Below are 19,240 nucleotides of genomic sequence, written 5' to 3'. Positions count from 1 at the left end.
AATATTATTACAAAATGACTCACAAGGGTCTCTCCAGTCTGTCAGTGGGATATTGAATGTTGATTTCACATGAACACACAACCAAAACCATTAGTGTCATATACTCACTGTGATTATGATGACTTGATAAAAACATTTGAAAGATATGGTTATTTCAGCCACAGTGAGAAAAATAGACACAAGAAACAGAGAGGCTTTGAGGGTGCCAAGGAGTACACACAACCACTGGCTTTCATTTAGCTGTAGCCAGTCTGTGGAGAGGATGAAGATGTGTTTAACCTGGAAAATAGGCCAGATACTGGAAAGAAGTTCCACAACATAAATATTGCACACAGAGTGATGGGTCCATTGAAACAATAGTATAAATAGAACATTTTGTGGAAATTGCTAGCAAACTCAGGAGTGACTAAAATGATAATATGCTCTAATTGGAGTTATCATTAATTGTACTTGCCTTGTTGATTGATGAATAAATCCAAGAACTGTACCATAGAGTTCTTAAGTATTAAACTAGGGGACAAAAATCTGTTCAAGCACACACTCAAACTTCTACACACAAAAACATACAAAGGGAGAAATAGTAAGAAAGAGAAACAGTGAAAGAGACAGAGGAACTGAATGATACTCTGTTTCTCAGATACTCATCATACAAAACCACGGGAAGTGATAGAGAGATATATACACCCATCACAACACACATCCCACACACACTCAATTACATAGGGCCCTGAGTTTCCTTTCTATGGAAATGTAGACAAGAAATTCAAGAAGAAAGTCAACTATTATATTTTAGATGCCTTTACTTGCCAAAGGAGAAGATTGTAAAATATGATTTGTAAATTTATCATGATGATATTTCATCTGTATAATCTATATACATACACATTTGCAGATATGTGGATCTCAAAAACAAAATTCAATTTTAACCCCAAGTAACTTGAAAATAACTTACAGGCATTCTCATCATTGGTAGTAACTTCTTAATGATGTCATTCACTGTATCGATGTTTGTTGCTGTTATGCATAAAGGCTATGAAAAGTACAGAGAAGAATGGTATAAAATAGTGTTGAAGCTCATGATTATAATAGTGGTTATTGTCTGATCTTTACTAATAATCTAGAGTCTGTAATGGCAAGTCTGATATAAAACAAGCATCATGTTTTCTTCGCTTGACATAACGAAAATATTTATCACAAAATTGACTACATGGATACTTGCTATTCAAACATTGACTGTCCCAGGTTATATATGGTAAAGGAAGATTGAGTAGCCATGGGTGCAGGAGCTCAGCATCCTGATTTTTCTTTCATTAAGGCAGCAGACAGGCAGGGAGGGAGTGTGGTTGAAATAGAGCACAACCCTCTGCTTCCTCCCTGTCTAGACATCCATCACTTCCATCCTTCCTTTCATGTACAGAATGTGCACAGTTCTAGGAAAATCAGGATAAATAGCAGCTGCAATAAAAAGAAAAGAAAAACCAAAACAAAATAAAATGAAAAACAAAACAAACAAAAGATGAGTGAGTATTCTCTCCATATCATGCTTTGTACAGAGTTATATGTTATGCAGACATGCAGTACTGAAATCTGTAATGGTGATAGAAATATGAAACCAAAGGAGTATTTTAGAATTCCTCCATTGCTTAAAACTCCCAAAACAAGCAAGGTGCTTGTGGTTTTTGCTCTCTACTGCCTCTCACAGTTAGAATCTTCTACAGAGACCCTGGAAGACAGCAAGAAGAAAATAGCATGAAATCAAATGATAGGACTCTGAGAAGATACCACTGATATACTGGAATTCTAATACATTACTATAGTGTATGACTGTGTGTAGATAGCTATATCTTAATGAAGATAGTTTCTAAAGTATCAACTATCTGCAATAAGCATTGTTAGTGCCTAAAAAACAGTCCCTTAATTAAAAAACATATCACAAGTGCCCTCTTGCTATCCATAAGCAACCTTGAACCAAGAAAAAAGGATAGTACTTCATAATCCATTTCATTTGAAGAGTTTTTACTTATTCTCTTCTAACTGCTGGGCATAACCTATTATCCTGAAAATAAGTGTGTGTGTGTGTGTGTGTGTGTGTGTGTGTGATTTTTTTGAGACACTGTTTCTCTGTGTAGTCCTGTCTGTCCAGGAGCTCACTCTGTAGACCAGGCTGGCCGCAAACACAGAAATCTGCCTGCTTCTGCCTCGCAAGTGCTGGGATTAAAGGCATGCTCCCCATCTACCCGCTGTGTGTGTGTGTGTGTGTGTGTGTGTGTGTGTGTGTGTGTGTTTTGCTGAAGATTCATTGAAGTCTGTATTGAAACATGACAGGTTACTTCAATGTTGTGAATAAGGATACCTTACACTAACTAATGCTATATCTTGCTATGTATAGACAAAGAATTATGCAAAACCATCTGAGAATGAGGAAGAACATCTCTGTTATTCTGGTTGCAATGTAAATAGTATGGAACCAATGTGTATATAAGCTCAGAATGTAGAGTTAGTCACTTCTGGATAAAAATATACCTCATCACTCAAAAATCATATATGCTAGAAGAACAAATTCCAACAGCACATAAACAATATATGTGTGCATTAAGTCTCTCTCTCTCTCTCTCTCTCTCTCTCTCTCTCTCTCTCTCTCTCTCTCTCTCTCTTTCTCTCTCTCTCTCTCACGCAGCATAAGCATTATTAATTTAAAGAAAAGTAAAACTTTTGATATTTTGATGAATATCTGCAAACTACTATATAATTTTAAAACAATGTATTATAGAAACTATACATGAGATAGAAAAAAATTTCAGACAAGATTTTATTTGACATTATTGCAAAATATTGCATTCTGAATTCATTTGGAACATATTAAGATCTAACTAATGATTGTAAAGATGTGTGCATTTCTTCCTGATGGTGGTGATATAATTTTAAACAAGATAGTTCTAAAACTACTGTTTGCAAAGCATGAAAATCCAAATCAACTGGGAGTTATAAATAAATGTTAATATATTTCTTGGCTCATGGAGAACTAGGGATATGTAAGTAATTCTCAGAGATAATATTAGCCTTATACTAGATCACATGCTTCCACTATGAGGAAAAATAGGCTTTTAATATTTGTTCAATGATACAAAAAATGTTTATTGTAGAAAAAAGGAATTGTACCTTTTTATCCTAAAAGTATAAATATACAAACCCTGTAAATATTGAAATTACATGTCAATAACCTGGATGTGAGGTGTTGCTATCACTAATGAGGTATGAATTTCAGACCACATTACTTTAAACCACCTGGGCATGTAGTAAAATGCTCTCCTCACGCCATGGCATAGGCATTGACTCATGAGGACAGTGCAATTAATTGTTATCTCTGCAATATTAAGTAAAAAAGTCAAAATTTTATATGTTTGTATTTGAGGTCAAGAGTAGAAGAAGGCATGTGCAACTTAGGGAGAGGTTTGGGGATATCTTGGGATTCATGCAGATGATTTGACAGGGGATTTCTATACTTATAAGAAATTATCAAATAAAGATGATTGAAAATTCATCAGCATCGATGTATTTTAAAATAGAAGCAGAGTCTGAGGGGATCTACATCCAATCCTAAGAATAAGAAAATAGGGAAAATTTGGAGAAAAAGAAATCATTAAGTAAGAATATCAAAAATATTTTCCTAATTCATCCACAGTAAAAAGTACAAGTTTATCTTAAGTGTAATGAAATACATAGATGATTCAAAAGAACTCTCAAACCTAAAAAGCCAAACTGTAAACATAAAGTCAAATAAATCAACCAGATAAAATATGAAGGATCATTGCTGAATACTCAAGAGGGAACGTGAAGAATGAAAAGTGATAGAGGATATTTATTTAAATTAAAAGAATAGTTTTGTGTGCTGAAAACAATTCAACTCTCAGGAAAGGTGTCCTTTTCCTACTTGCTTTCTCATTCTCTTCATCCTTTGAGTATAGTATAGGAAGGTTACTGATTTGTTGAGTTAATTTTATATCTGGCCACTTTGCTGAAGTTGCTTATCAGCTGTAGAAGTTCTGTGGTGGAGCTTTTTGGGTTGCTTAAGTATACTATCATATCATCTGCAGATAGTGATAATTTGACATCTTCTGTTCCAATTTGTATCCCTTTGACCTCCTTTTGTTGTCTAATTGCTCTAGCTAGAACCTCAAGTACTATATTGAATAAATATTGAGAGAGAGGGCAGCCTTGACTAGTCCCTGATTTTAGTGGGATTGCTTCAAGTTTCATTCCATTTAGTTTGATATTGGCTACTGGTTTGCTGTATGTTGCATTCAATATGTTTAGGTATGGGCCTTGAATTCCTCTTCATTCCCAGACTTTTAACATGAACTAATGCTGAATTTTGTCAATTATTTTTCAGCATCTAATGAAATGAACATGTGGTTTTTTTCTTTCTCCCCCAGTGGGGGAGCTAGAGAAAGGACCTGAGGAGGTGAAGGTGTTTCCAGCACCATAGTGGGAACAACAGTATGAGCCATGCAGGACTCCCAGAGCTCCCAGGGACCAAAACATCAACCAAATAGTACACACAGTGTTACCCATGGCTCCAGATGCATAGGCAGCAGAGGATGGCTTTGTTGGACATCAAAGGGAGGAGAGGTCCATGGCCCTGGTAAGGCTTGATGCAGCAGTGTAGGGAATTACCAGCACAGGGAAGCAGGAGGAGGTTGATTGGGGAAGAGCTGAGGGGAGATGGCTTATGGGACTTTAGGTGATGGTGGGAGAGGAGAACCAAGAAAGGGGAAATCATTTGAAATGTAAATAAAGACTGTATCTAATACTAAAAGAAAAAAGAAAAGAAAACAACTCTTCAAGGATAAAAGGGAAATAAACATATCACGTGAAGAAAAGCTAAAAGGTACCTGTTACCAATCTTCTGAAACACAAACACAAAAGGTTGTTAATAATTATGGCAGGGTAAAATATGAAAATACTAGTCATGGATAAAAATCAGTAAGAAATATTTACTTTACAGAAATTGGATCTAAGTCACCATGGTGTTGAAAGACATCAAGGAGATTGCTCATGTACAAGACTGAGCATTTGCCATAGCTGAAATCGAGCATCAGAGGCAAGAGAGCATTTCCCTACAGGACTCTCTGCTCTTCTCTTCTCTGTCCTGAGGACACATCTGTTCCAGCCAAACTAGTAAGTGTGCTCCTAATGTATGTCACTGGTTAGTATTTACTTTTATACTACAATTCTCTCTTTAGTTACTATTTTCTATGACCTAGGAAATATGAATATCAAATTGTGTGGTGATCATTATACACAATTTGGTAAGTGTGGTGCAATTTCAACAGTGACATGTTAGAATATCGACTCTAGGTACATTTTGTATCCATTTGTATTTATAAAAGTCAGAGAGATTGTGATCCTCTGAGCTATATTGTCTTCTACTTTACAGTAGGGATGGTCTTCAATGCTCTGCATGCTACATAGCAGTTAAATTTCTTATCTGCACTGAACACAGCAGTGAGAATGAATAATAGTAGAAGTACTAAAAAAACAGACAATTATTTATTAGGTATGTGTGTAACTCAATGATAAAATTCACACACAGTCATACACAAAGCCACATGTATACATGCACACACACACACACACACACACAAGAACACCAAGGGTAAATTAGTGAAAATGATTTCTACATAGAAGTTACATGAAAAGATATCACTATGCCTAGAACATTCAAATAAATACTAGGATAAAGAGCTGTGATTATGTAGTTGGTCTTCCAAAGCAGGTGTGAAGATGCACAGAGACATACTGAAAGAGCAGAGGACAGATGTTAGGAGATAAAATGGTATGGAACATGTGGATGTGGAGAGCAAATTAATTCTTGATAGTATTTTGCTGTTTATGATTTTTTATGGTTATCTTATATAATAACATGTATGACTAGACAGAAATATTTTAAAATAAATAATATTTGAACAGCCCATGAGTTACTATATAAGCAATAATAACTCATGAGAAAAAAACAGTTTAATTAGAATAATACTACTTGACTTGGAAATGTATGCTGATGCAACTTCCTGACATAATTTTCAGTCACTTAAGAAAAAATGTTTCTTCTTTTTATGCTTTAGCTTCTGGATCAATCTTGCTCCATAGTGCTTTCTGTATATTACATGTAAAAGGCACATGTGTGCATGCCATACATATATTCTATATACAAAAATCTCTTTATGTCTCCCCTCCACACACTTATTATGTCTCCAAATTCCATTACTCTACAAACTGCTTGTCTCTCTGCAAGTCATGAACTTGAAATATCAGGTTTGGCTTTGTATTCACATACACTGTCACAGTTTGGGATGTCCTCAGTGAATATCTGCATTGAGAAATTTTTCTGGATACCCATCTTGGCTTCATTAGTGGATCTGATCAAATACAATAAAACACAGAATATAATAAAATTAATTTGCTAGTAGATCATTTTAAACTTATCACTGTTATTAGTTTATAACTATCATCTTGGTGTTAAATATAAGATAAGTAGATCAGCAATATTCATTATTAGATTAGGGAATATGTAAAAGAGTTTCAGAGCCAAAGACATGGTCAGGGAGTAGCACATAGGCAAATGAAGCACAGCCAGTCCTCAGAACCTTTTGTTTGCAAGGTTGTTGTCAACTTGAGTTCATCTGGAATGAACTACAAGCCTGAAATGGAGAGCACTCCTGTGAACCAGATCTGGAGGCTGGAAGACACAAGCTTCTGGCTTGGAACTCAACATGGATAACTTGAGACATAGTGGCCATGAAAAGCTTAGGCCCAGGCAAGGTAAAACACACCCACCTTTACTCCCTAGACACTGGGGGAAGTGGATCTGAGTTAAAGGCCATCCTGGGACAAAGCAAGGTCCCAATATAGGCAGGGTGGGACACACCTTTAATCTGAGTCACACCTTCTGATGGAGGCCTCCATAAGGACATTAGAAAGAGAAGACTCACTCTCCTTCGCTTGCTTGCACTTACTGCCAGAACATTTGTTGATATGCACATCTTCAAGATTCTAGTATATACACTTGACCAGGTGAAACAAATTAGCCTCATAGACTGAACAAGTACTAGATATTTCAACTTCCTATTCACAGCTGCCAATTGTTGGGTTAGTTAGACTACAGCTGTAAGTCATTACAGTAAGTTCCCTTAATATACAGAAAAAAATCCATAAATTCTGTGACTCTAGAGAAAGTTTTGTGACTGGTATACAAAGAAAAGGCAAAAATCTGCTTTACCTCAAAGGAGGAAGTAGCAGAGGGTTTGACTAGACATGACACAGTAACATCTAAGGAGTAGAACACAAAGAAAGACTGAAGAGTACTGTTTGCTCCAATATAAAGAAGGGACAATGAATGCAGGACTTCTGAAACCTTAAATGAAATATACAATAGACGGGCGAACCTAAAGCAGTATCCAGTGACCATCTAATCAGCAACATATTTGGAGATAGACTATGAAATATATTTTTAAGAAAGAAATGAATAATAAACTGCAATTCCCATATCAGCACAGAATTAAAGTATAATTACAAATAAAATACCTTTTGAGGAAATAGTACCAATGATCTTTCTGTTCTTTCGAACTGCAAAGATAAAAGTGAAAAAGAAGATTAGTGTCTTGACAATGGTTAAAACTTTTAAGGTTATTGTTCATAAAACATATTATAAGCCAATGACCCTCCTGAGGGTATATTGTAGATGGTATTTTCCACATGACTGCTTTTCTGAATGACATGTTTCACTGGAACACTTTTAACAGGAAGTTGAATACAGTTTGGAAGCTAGTTGGGAATGTCAAGATTTGACTGTGTTCTAAGAGCTGTATGACTGTGTCACGGCCAACAATTACTCCTAGCTTTAGTTTCCTATGTATAAAGGGATAGTTAAGGTAGTGTCCTCTTACCATGAAGACATAGAGAAAGGTGTCCTTATCTGCACTAAACCATGGGAAAGTTATATGACCTTTCGTTATAATACACTTAACCCAGGCAGAACACCTTTTATGAAAAAAAAATTTGTTTATTTCCTTGTGTGTATTACAGAATTGGCATACAAGACAGGAGGCCCGAGAAACTAGTGCTTCATCTATGAGAGTCATCACATCAACTCTCCTGGTACAAATTAATAATAAGCCCACCACTATTCCACTGTAGCATGAAATACTCTAATTCAAGATGGATTAAAGATGAATTCACAATGCTAAAATTCTATAACTGATAATTATATGTTGAATGAGTTATACCTCAATGATATTTGACACATTCAGTGTCTGATAGCCATCAACATTACCCTATTGATCAATGTATTTCTGATTCAAACAGCAACTTTTCCCAGTGCTCTATTCCTCTTGCCCATTCTAAAAACCTATCTATGTCAGGTATGTTTTTTCTATCTGTAAGCTAATGGGTACATTGTTTCCTCTTTCTGAAAATAATTATCTATGCTGCTAAGGTCTTTCATTCACAGAATTTTATTCTCCCTTTTGGCAGGATTCTAATATCCATAATTCCTGTGTATTATGGATAATAAAAGCTATATTCCTCTGGAACTATGGGCTGATTCTTATCCAAAGACGGGCACATTCATGTTTCTACCATTAACTGGTCACCTACTCTATTCTCTGTCTACAACCATTTTTATCAGAAGGATGGAGTATACCTGTGGCACACAACCTACATACACATACATACCTCCCCACATATATACATATTCATATATATGTGTACATATACACATACATATATACTGTCACATATAATATCACTAAAAGAAAAAGTGACATAGCAGGAAACCTCATAGGTACTTGGTGATATGTAGGGGTTGGTTCTGATGCTTTGATCAGGAGTCTGCCCATGAATACTGCAGGGCCTGTTCCACAATTGGTTCTTGATAGTTCAATAAAGTTGCTAGTGGTCAATGAGCTGGGTGGGATATGGAGGACTTCCAGATTCACCACAGGAAGGCTAGCAGATGCAAGGGAGGAGAAAAAGATTCTCCATGCTACAGAGGGAGAAAGAGTCACCAGCCATGTGAGATCCAAGGTGCTTTGGCCATTGGCTACTTCCCTAAGTGGCCTGGGGTAGCAGCCAGGAGATTAGAAACACAATTAAGCTGATGGTAGATTTAGGGTGCTGAGATAGGACTAAGGTGACTGAACAAACAAATTTGAGTGCAGATGCAGAGGTGATGAGCTGGGAGCGAAAAGAATGGAATGAGAACAGAGGAAGGCTTAGAAAAGCCTGGACATCGAGATCCAGCGTATCCAAATAAGCTAACGTGTATGTCTGTCATCTACAGATCCAGTGGAACCTTACTCCTTGGCCTTTATCCTTACCAGTTGACCTTTAGACACCAGATATTCAAATACTTGAGCATTCTATGAGTAACTGTTTTTATGTATTCTATTCAATACTATTTTTGTGGAAATAAACTGGGCAGTATTGGAGATATTGGTCAAATTTAAGTAAAATATGCAGTATTATTGGAGAGAAATCAATTTTTGCATTTTCAGGACCTAGATACCAGAAATTATAGGGAAAAGAATGTGGAAGTTATGCCAAGTCCTGGTTTTGTCCACATCCTGCTTAGAATTCCATATCCCTCCATTCTACCCCAAGAATCTTCTGGAGTCCTGATGAATCTTCTGGAGTCCTGGATCAAAAATTAAATAATATAATTCCATGTGAAATGTATGTTTTGAAAAGTGTGGACCAACTAGGGACACCATAAAAGGGGGAAATTGGAGTTGGCAACCTGTATACAACCAGACCAAACTGGATTCTTATAATGCAAATATTCTGGTTAATTATTTATCCTGTGAATTAGGAAGCATTAAGTTGCCCCACAATGTCTGTAGCTATCTGCCTGTGAATATAAGCCCAAATTGAAGGTCTTACCGAAAGGTAGCCAGAAAGTTTCCAGTGGGCCAAAACAGTGCAAGTGTCTTGAACGTAGAGATTTCGTTTATCCTGACCAGGTTGACTGTGTCCATATCATCCACAGCACACAGGTAATTCAGTGGGATGATATGTTTTACATTAACCTTTCTCTTCTTCCTAGAAAGAGAATCAAGTATCTCTGTTAGTTTGAATTGCATTTCATTGGGAATTGTTTTTAGGAGCTCTTCACTTTTTCACTTAGGCACCGTTCAAGCCAAGGTAGATGGAATTCAACAAAGCTTGTGTTGAAAGAAGTTACTGGATACTAGTTTCTCAGTGCTCACAAATAGACATAGCCTGATCATTTTCCTATTGGAGAATGTTTAGAATGAGTATGCTATAAATGTGTGTGTGTGTGTGTGTATGCATATATATGGCATTTTTATAAAGCCATGTGTTTCATGATTTCTCTGTGTGATTTTGTTAATAAGTAACCATATTACTTTATTTACATACTCTCCATACAAAATATATTATTTAAAATTTTGTTTTACTTAGTTACATTTAATAATCTTTCAAAATTAAATAATATAGAAATATCTGACTGAATAAAATTCATTTTACATTGTCCTTCTTTGTATACTAGGATGTCACTACAGCACACTTCAATGGATCCTTTAGTAAGCATACAAAGCACATCTCATACAAGTATCCAAAAGATGATTATATATCCCAATAATTTAAACAAATAATTAGAAATGCCTTCCTATCAAACATTCTGATGTAAGCAAAGTGTTTGTAAGAAAGAGTAATCTTGGAAGCATTACTTTCCTTCTTCATCATTCCTTTTCTATGGAGCTTGTTTTTTGAAAAATTCACAAACATATACAACGTGTTCTGATCAGTTATTTTTTCTCTCTCTATGTTCCCTTCTATCTTTTGACAGAATCCTTCCCAGATTTATGACTGTTCTATTACGGTATGATAGGCTGAATACTACCTCTGTGTTCATGCATGTGTGTGTATGTGTGTGTGTGTGTGTGTGTGTGTGTGTATGAGAGAGAGAGAGAGAGAGAGAGAGAGAGAGAGAACTTGGGTATGCAACTCTGCATTGGACACTGTTAAGCTAATGCGTTGGTCCAAACCTGAAGATCGTGACTCTTCCTCTCTCAGATTCAGGAGACAATAGGACACAAGAATAAATCCTGATTCAAAAATCATATATATATATCACTTTCAAACAGGTGGCGTTATTGAAACATGATACTACAGATAAAGATATCCCACTCTACCTAATGTAACATGTAATAGAAAAATACAAGCATATTATGTAATACTTACTAAAGGATAGACATGCACACTCACACAAACATATAAACACATTTCTCATTCTTATGAAACATTTATACTTATATTTTCTCTCCACCTCAAGTCATCTAATTATAGATATATACATATATATGCATATATGTGAACCACATTTTAGAAGAAATGTATGATCCCAAAACCTCTCGTTTAAATGTCTGATAAGAGATAATCTTCATGAAAATATAAATAATGACAATCACCACAGTGAGACTAATAATGCTCATTCCATACTATCAATGACAATGTCAAAATAGTTTTAATTACTATCACTACACAGCAAAAGTGGAAAAATATGTGGTCATTCAAGAAAAAGATTCATTATACTTTCTACTATCAAATCTCAAAATGAATTTCACTTACAGCAATTTCATTAAAAGGCACACTATCAGTATAGAGCATTTTTTTAATTCCAATGAGTCTATGACTATCTTTTAAAAAATGTAATTATTTCCAAGTGTGGACTTAAGTTGAGATGAGTAGAAATGACAAGAAGGGTGGGGAGATGGATAAACAGTCAGGACATTCACTAATTTTGAACCTGCATCAGTCAGACACGAACTACCATTTTCTATGCTGGGAGCTTACACTGACTGATCAGGGTTGAAAACCAAATTTACCCGATTGGTTGTAACTGCAATGTACTGCAGAATTCTCTTCTGAACATTTCATTTTCTCCCAATTTTGAAGTGAATCTTCAGGAATACTATTTAAAAATGATCAGAAAGTTTAACCCCCAAACTAAATAAACTCTATTATTGATTTCTGTCCTCAAAACATGTAAGAACATATAAGAACATATCATGAATTATTTACTTGATAATGTCAATATGAACTTCGTACCTTCTAGAATAATATGAAAGCTATGATCATGGGCAGTAGAGATTATATGTGATTTGGCACCAGAAAACACCTCCATGGTAATAAGTTAGATTGCAACATTGTATACCACTTCATTAAATCACAGCACTTTTCTCTAGGATGTGCAGAATCACCAACCAGGAGGTACTCCATACCTGTAGTTTCCCCTGATTAGTAGTTGCTATTAGTAGGAATTGTAGCTGCTTCTTGATTCTTCATACTAATTTGGAAAATATGAGGTCAAGAGGCTTACATGGATTCCCACTTGTGTACAAGGATCCTAATCAGGGATTCCTCCCTCTTTCATCTACAGTGTTATCTGTAAACTACAAGCAAGAGGACACCTGCTTCTCATATTTTAAATATTTCGTGTTCGGAACATGTCTCACTGTATAGTCCACAAATCCCACAAAATTTCAATATTCATAAGTCAGCTTTAACAATGCTAGTATTACTGGCATGTGCTTGCACATCTTCCTCCTTTTCAAGTTTGTTATTATTTTCCCAGATTCAAATAGGAGGATAGCACCTTAAATAACTCATTCATTTAAAGATGTGTCTAAAACTTGTGACAAAACGAATTGAGAAATGTGTGAGAGAGTGACCACCAAACCTCAACCAAAGTAGAGTAAAAAGAAGTTGCGATCATGAAGTAGTAAGGTAAGAACAATATTTTTTAAAAATAGAAGTAAAAGAACATTGTTTATTTGTACAAAAAGGGCCTAGTTAAAGTGTAGTCTCTAATAATAAGGAATGCATGTTGCAGATACTCACAGGTTATTAGACACAACCAAGATGTCGTTAAATAAGTACAGGTGTTTTTTACTCATTTTTGTGCCCCTTGTGAGCTCCACGGGGCCTTGGCACAGCAAGATTCTATGTCTTTCTCCCATGTCTTCCTTCACAGGGGTGTCCATTTAGAAAAATAAGGTACTCCTGGTACAGGTCTCCACCTAACAAAACAAGTATTAAGTGGATAAGACCAATGTAAATATTAACTTTTAAAGGATTCATGATATGAAATCATAGTAAATAAAGTTTAAAGGGAAGATCTGAGGAATATTATAGCAACATTTATAATGATAACAGTTAATATATTATATACATGTATGAAATTCACAAATAAGTATTTGATATTAAAAGATAATTGTAACAACAGAAATGATATTCCAACGGGAAAGACAATAATAAATTAAAAACTGAACGACAGATAAAACTTTTAGACTGTTTCTTACACATGTGTACAACCTGGCCTTTCCTATATTAGCCTATATGTCTTTTTCCTTCAGAAATTTCTTTTTAATGTGATTGTCCCTTCCTCAAACTGTCTTGAACCGTGAAAACTTAGAAATGAGCAGCTGGGGCATATTGTCTTCTGAAGGTGTAATTGCATTAATCTAAAGAACTCAAGCCAAAGACCTCTGCTTTTGAGATTCTTATGTTCAGTTGAGCTGTCAAAACTGTTATAATAAACTAGATCACTATCAAATCAGAAAAACAAAACAACCTAACTAACTAACTAACACTCCAGCATTCAAAAATATTTGTGAGTTGTTCTCGTCCAGAAAAAGGAGTCATTTCCCGTGTATCTTGCTGTGTCTCCTCTAAAGATAACAACATTGTTTCTGGGAAATAAAAATACACGCACATCTCTTTTTTTCCGAAGTATTTTTATTTTACTTGATATATTTTTTATTTACATTTCAAATGATTTCCCCTTTTCTGGTCCCCCACTCCCCGAAAGTCACATAAGCCCCCCTTCCCTCCCCCTATTCTCCCACCCACCCCTTCCCACTTCCCTGTTCTGGTTTTGCCTTATGCTGCTACACTGAGTCTTTCCAGAACCAGGGGCCACGCCTCCATTCTTCTTGTACCTCATTTGGTGTGTGGATTATGTTTTGGGTATTCCACTTTTCCAGGCCAATATCCACTTATTAGTGAGTGCATACCATGATTGATCTTTTGAGACTGGGTTACCTCACTTAGTGTGATGTTCTCCAGCTCCATCCATTTGCCTAAGAATTTCATGAATTCATTGTTTCTAATGGCTGAATAGTACTCCATTGTGTATATATATCACATTTTTTGCATCCATTCTTCTCTTGAGGGATACCTGGGTTCTTTCCAGCTTCTGGCTATTATAAATAGGGCTGCATGGCAGGAGCAGCAGCTGGTCCAGAGGAAGGGCCATCAGCAGTGGAACCTGCTGTACTTGTACATCTTAAAGTCTCAACATACATTCCTCTACCACTCCAAAACCTCTCCTGTACTGTGCTTAGTATAGAACCCCCCTCTTTATCTTAATGAATGCAGCCTTCCTCCTACACAAATCATCTCCATTTTTCTCCCCGCCTTGGTCATACCAAATCTCTTCCTGTTTTCTGTCTACTCCAAAATCTTCCACCTGATTATGACCATGTTTCCTCTCTTATCCATAATGAAATTCTTTTCTGTAATACTGGAGTCACTAATCTTCTAGTGGTTTCTATACAGTGACATCCTCATACAAATGGATTATTTATGAGATATATTTTCTGTAAGGGAACATAATTCTGACCAAATCATAATACATCTTTCACAGAATGTATACAGATGCATGATCTCTTTTACTTTGAAAGCCTTTGGGATCACTTTGAATCAAAGTATTAAAGAGATACAGCAGTCAATGGCTGCATTGCACACTTAAAGAATAATGTAAAGATATGTTAAAAGATAAAACCAATGCAGTTTCATGATAAACAAATTGAAAGTAAGTGAACATGTGTGGAAAGTAGTTCCTGTCTAATCTGAATTAACATTCAAATATCCTGAAATAGATTCCATGAACACAATATGTATTGGAAACTATAACCATTTGAAGGAAACCAGAGATTTGCAGTCTACCAAATTCAGAATAAATTCATTTTAAAAATCCTTGTAGTCGTGGTGATTAAAACAATTGGAAGGAACATAAAATAATCCTCACTCATAACTTGGAAACATTTTTTGTTAAGATTTACTGAACCCATTCTCCTGGATGCTCAAAGATTCCTTAAACTGATGTAATAATGCACTTTCTACAGAAGATTGGTACTGAATATTCCTTCAATGACTATCTTTTCAAGAAACCACTGTTGAATTGAGAGTTAGTTGATATGATCTAGAGGAATCAAGAAAAAACAGTTCCTGACACAATTAGTCTATCATGAGATTCAAATTTGATATAAAAATACCTTTTCCCCAGAACCTAGAATGGAGAATCTTTAAACAAACTTGAAATTTTATTTTGCCTTCCTACTCACGAACACCCAACTTGTGACTGCAGTTGGTAGACAAACTATGGAAGTCTGAGGCCTCTGCAGAGTTCAGGTTAATGGATCACTGTATTGTCAATAGTCTAAGGATCATGTCATCTGAAACAGTTACACATGCATTGCCTTTCCTTATCCTTAGTGGCTTCAAAAATTTTATTTTTAATAATTGTTGAATAATTGTAAGGAATAACAGATATTCACAATGATAGATAGATAGATAGATCACAATAATATGTGTATAACAATGTGAGAACTATTTGTTTAAAATATTAAGAAGTGTATATTCATCTCCAAAGATTCTCAGTTCCTAATTTTTTAGACTATCCAGAGTGAATGTGAAAAATACAACTTCAACACTCTGAACCTTAGAGTCTAATAAAAGCAAAAATCAGAGGAAATTTTGAAGACTTTAGAGGAAGATACAAACTTGTTAGGTTACAATAAAATTTATGTAGTAAAACTGAAAAACGCAATAAAGACTAAAAGAGCTTGGGAGATTCTAAGTAAATCTAATAATTAATTAATTATGTAGCATCTCATGGAAATCAAATAATCACATAATAAGCTTGGGAAATTAGAACTGTGATGTCCATAGTGTAAGGCTATCTCATATCTGAGATAATACCCCATACACCTCATTCCCTTCAGCTTTGTGGCTTTTTTTAATTTGAATAATTGTTGCTCCTCACGTATTTATACAGAACAACAAAATTTTCACATCTACATATATATTTGTTTGAATTTATATAGACAGTAGATAATAGATGGGAGAGATATGGATTCATATCTGCACTAATATGTGTACAAGAATAGGAGAAATAGTTGTGTAAAGTATTGTGAAATGTATATTCTACCCCATAGATTCTCAATATCTACTTCTGTTAACCAATGAAAGGTTAAGGTTAAAAAGGGCAGTATTGAGATATCATTTACACTATGATCCTAAGAATCTAAAACATGCCAAAATAGCAGGGGTCCTTAAAGGTAATGGTGCTTGTATGGAATAGTCAGAGAGCTTCATGCATAGGAAAATCAGACAGCACTGAGGACTACAGAAGAGGTTACATGCTTATTAGCATATAACATTTTTATACTAAAGCCTAGTGGTACAAAGATTTGGGAATGTAACAACATGGGAGATAATCTGTGAATCTAAAAATTAAATCCATATGTGTACAAGAATAGGAGAAATAGTTGTGTAAAGTATTGTGAAATGTATATTCTACCCCATAGATTCTCAATATCTACTTCTGTTAACCAATGAAAGGTTAAGGTTAAAAAGGGCAGTATTGAGATATCATTTACACTATGATCCTAAGAATCTAAAACATGCCAAAATAGCAGGGGTCCTTAAAGGTAATGGTGCTTGTATGGAATAGTCAGAGAGCTTCATGCATAGGAAAATCAGACAGCACTGAGGACTACAGAAGAGGTTACATGCTTATTAGCATATAACATTTTTATACTAAAGCCTAGTGGTACAAAGATTTGGGAATGTAACAACATGGGAGATAATCTGTGAATCTAAAAATTAAATCCATAGTATACCTTAGATACATAACAATCATAGAGAAAGATCATATAAAATTAGAACGCCTAAATTTCTGAAATGATTGAATTTTCAGAATAGTTATAAATTGGGCCTTCTACAAACAGTGTAGTTTCACAGGTATGTGGAAGTATATGGTACTAATTAAGATTGCAAAAGTCTACCAAACTGTAAAGTTCTTCATAATGATTTTTTGGTGCATAACACAGATTTCAAATGACTGATACAATATGGTAAAGAAAACATGTGAGTGAAATGAATGTGTTTAAATGATTTACTTTACTCTTTGTAAGCTAATATATGTTCAGGTCAGGGAAATAACCAGCTTTTCCTAAACATTAAACCTACTTAATTCTCAGGGAGTCCATATATTCTACAATGCCAAGCTTGGCCCAGCTCAGGATAGATTACAGACGGATTCCTAGTGGGTAGAATCAAATAAACATAAAGCTCAAAATCAAAATTAGTATTTATCAAAAATGATAAATACTTAAGTGAAAAAACTCAAGGAGAAAGAGTCATTTCCAATGCCTGTGGCAAAAGAAACATGGCAATCCGCTGACTTGTGCCTTCTATTAGGATTGCCAGTAGACACACTGAAGGTTCCTGCTGTCTGAACAGGAAGTAAAAATGTTAGATAACTTACTTGGATTTCTGTTCCTTCCCAAAGATCTGCATCAAATTCTGCACTAAGCTAACTCCCAAAATGTTACAAAAGCTCCATTTTCTTTAGGACGGGAATGTATCTTTCCCTCCCTCAGTTATCTCCAATTTTCTATGCTGATAGTCTCCATTCCCTCTTAGACAGTATTGGTAAAATGAAGTTTCTCTCTGCTCTAAATACTTCCACATACCTCTGAACATTTTTATCTTATCCATAATAACCTTCTTCCCTATAATAAGGGAGTGACCACTTGTTTGTAGTTTCTTTATACTGCTCATACAATACAAATATTAAAATATATTAGGTCAATATCACTCTGCTCAAAATATATCTTTTAAACAACATTCAGAGACAGCAGCTTCTATGAAGAAAGATGAAAGACACATGAGATGTAAAGTCAGGAGGAAGAGCAGCCAATGGTTGTCATCACATACTTCCAACAATAATGGAGAGATATGTTAAAAAATAATACCAACACAGTTTCGTGATAAACAAATTGAAAGTAAATGAACATTTCTGTAAAGTAGTTCCTGTCTAATCTGAATTTATGTTCAAATACACAGAAATAGATTCCATGAACAACATGTGTTGGAATCTATAACAATTTGAAGAAAACCAGAGATTTGGAGTATTATCAAGAAAGTCAGAACAAATTCTTTTTAAACATCTTAGTATTCATGGGAGTTAAAACAATTGGGTTGCTCTGGGCAGTGGTGGCACAAGCCTTTAATCCCAGCACTTGGGAGGCAGAGGCAGGTGGATTTCTGAGTTTGAGGCCAGTCTGGTCTACAGAGTGAGTTCCAGGACAGCTAGGGCTATACAGAGAAACCCTGTTCCCAAAACGAACCAACCAACCAAACAAACAAACAAACAAAACAATTGTGTTGCAATACAAATATCTTCACTCCTTTCTTGGACAGATGGTTTTTAAAGATTTAAAGAAACTGTTCTCTCTGTTCAAAGCATACTTCTCACACAATGATGTTGTTTCTACAGAACCTTGGTACTGAATATTCCTCCAATGATTACCTTTTCAGGAAACCACTGCTGACTTGAGAGTTAGTTCATATGATCTGGAGTAGTCAAGACAGAACACTTCCTGATTCAGTTAATCTATCATGAGAACCAAATTAGTTATAAAAATATCTTTTCTGTGGAGCCTGCAAGGGAAAATCTTTCAATGGACTTGAAATGTTATTTTTCTTTCCTGCTCTTGAACACCAAACTGGTGACTACCGTTGGTAGACAAACTATTGCATTCTCAGGCCTCTGTAGTAGTCAGGCTGAAGGACCATTAGGATGTCAATAGTCTATGGCTCATGCCATCTGACAAAGTGACACATGCATTTCCCTTACTTCTACTTAGTGGCTTCATTTTTTTAAAACCATTAATGAACTGTAAGTCTTTGTCAGGAATAACCGATTTTCACAACTACACTTAGGTATATGAAACATATAGGTAAGAGACAGACAGTATAGAAAGATGGATGATGGATCAATGGACAAATGGATTCATAGCTATTACTTTGGTGGTTTCTTTGCTGTACACTGCATACAATTCCACATATTAAGTGAATATAATGCTGCCCA

General features: G+C 35.3%; 1 protein-coding gene across 1 annotated transcript in view; it reads right to left on the bottom strand.

Annotated features, from left to right (window-relative positions):
- LOC127683711 (rho GTPase-activating protein 20-like) overlaps positions 1 to 19,240 on the bottom strand; it is a 106,029-nt gene that overhangs the window by 43,195 nt on the left and 43,594 nt on the right. Inside the window, exons 2-5 of the mRNA XM_052180972.1 lie at positions 9,937 to 10,095; positions 7,582 to 7,623; positions 6,335 to 6,416; positions 953 to 1,030 (exon numbers count right to left, since the gene is read on the bottom strand). Of these exons, the coding sequence (XP_052036932.1) occupies positions 953 to 1,030; positions 6,335 to 6,416; positions 7,582 to 7,623; positions 9,937 to 10,095 (361 nt within the window). The remainder of the gene's footprint in view (positions 1 to 952; positions 1,031 to 6,334; positions 6,417 to 7,581; positions 7,624 to 9,936; positions 10,096 to 19,240) is intronic.

Source organism: Apodemus sylvaticus, chromosome 4 (assembly GCF_947179515.1).
Source record: "Apodemus sylvaticus chromosome 4, mApoSyl1.1, whole genome shotgun sequence".
In the NCBI taxonomy this organism is placed as follows: Eukaryota; Metazoa; Chordata; class Mammalia; order Rodentia; family Muridae; genus Apodemus; species Apodemus sylvaticus.
The sequence above is the reverse complement of the archived record's forward strand: the minus strand, read 5'-3'. Positions and strand labels throughout refer to the sequence as shown.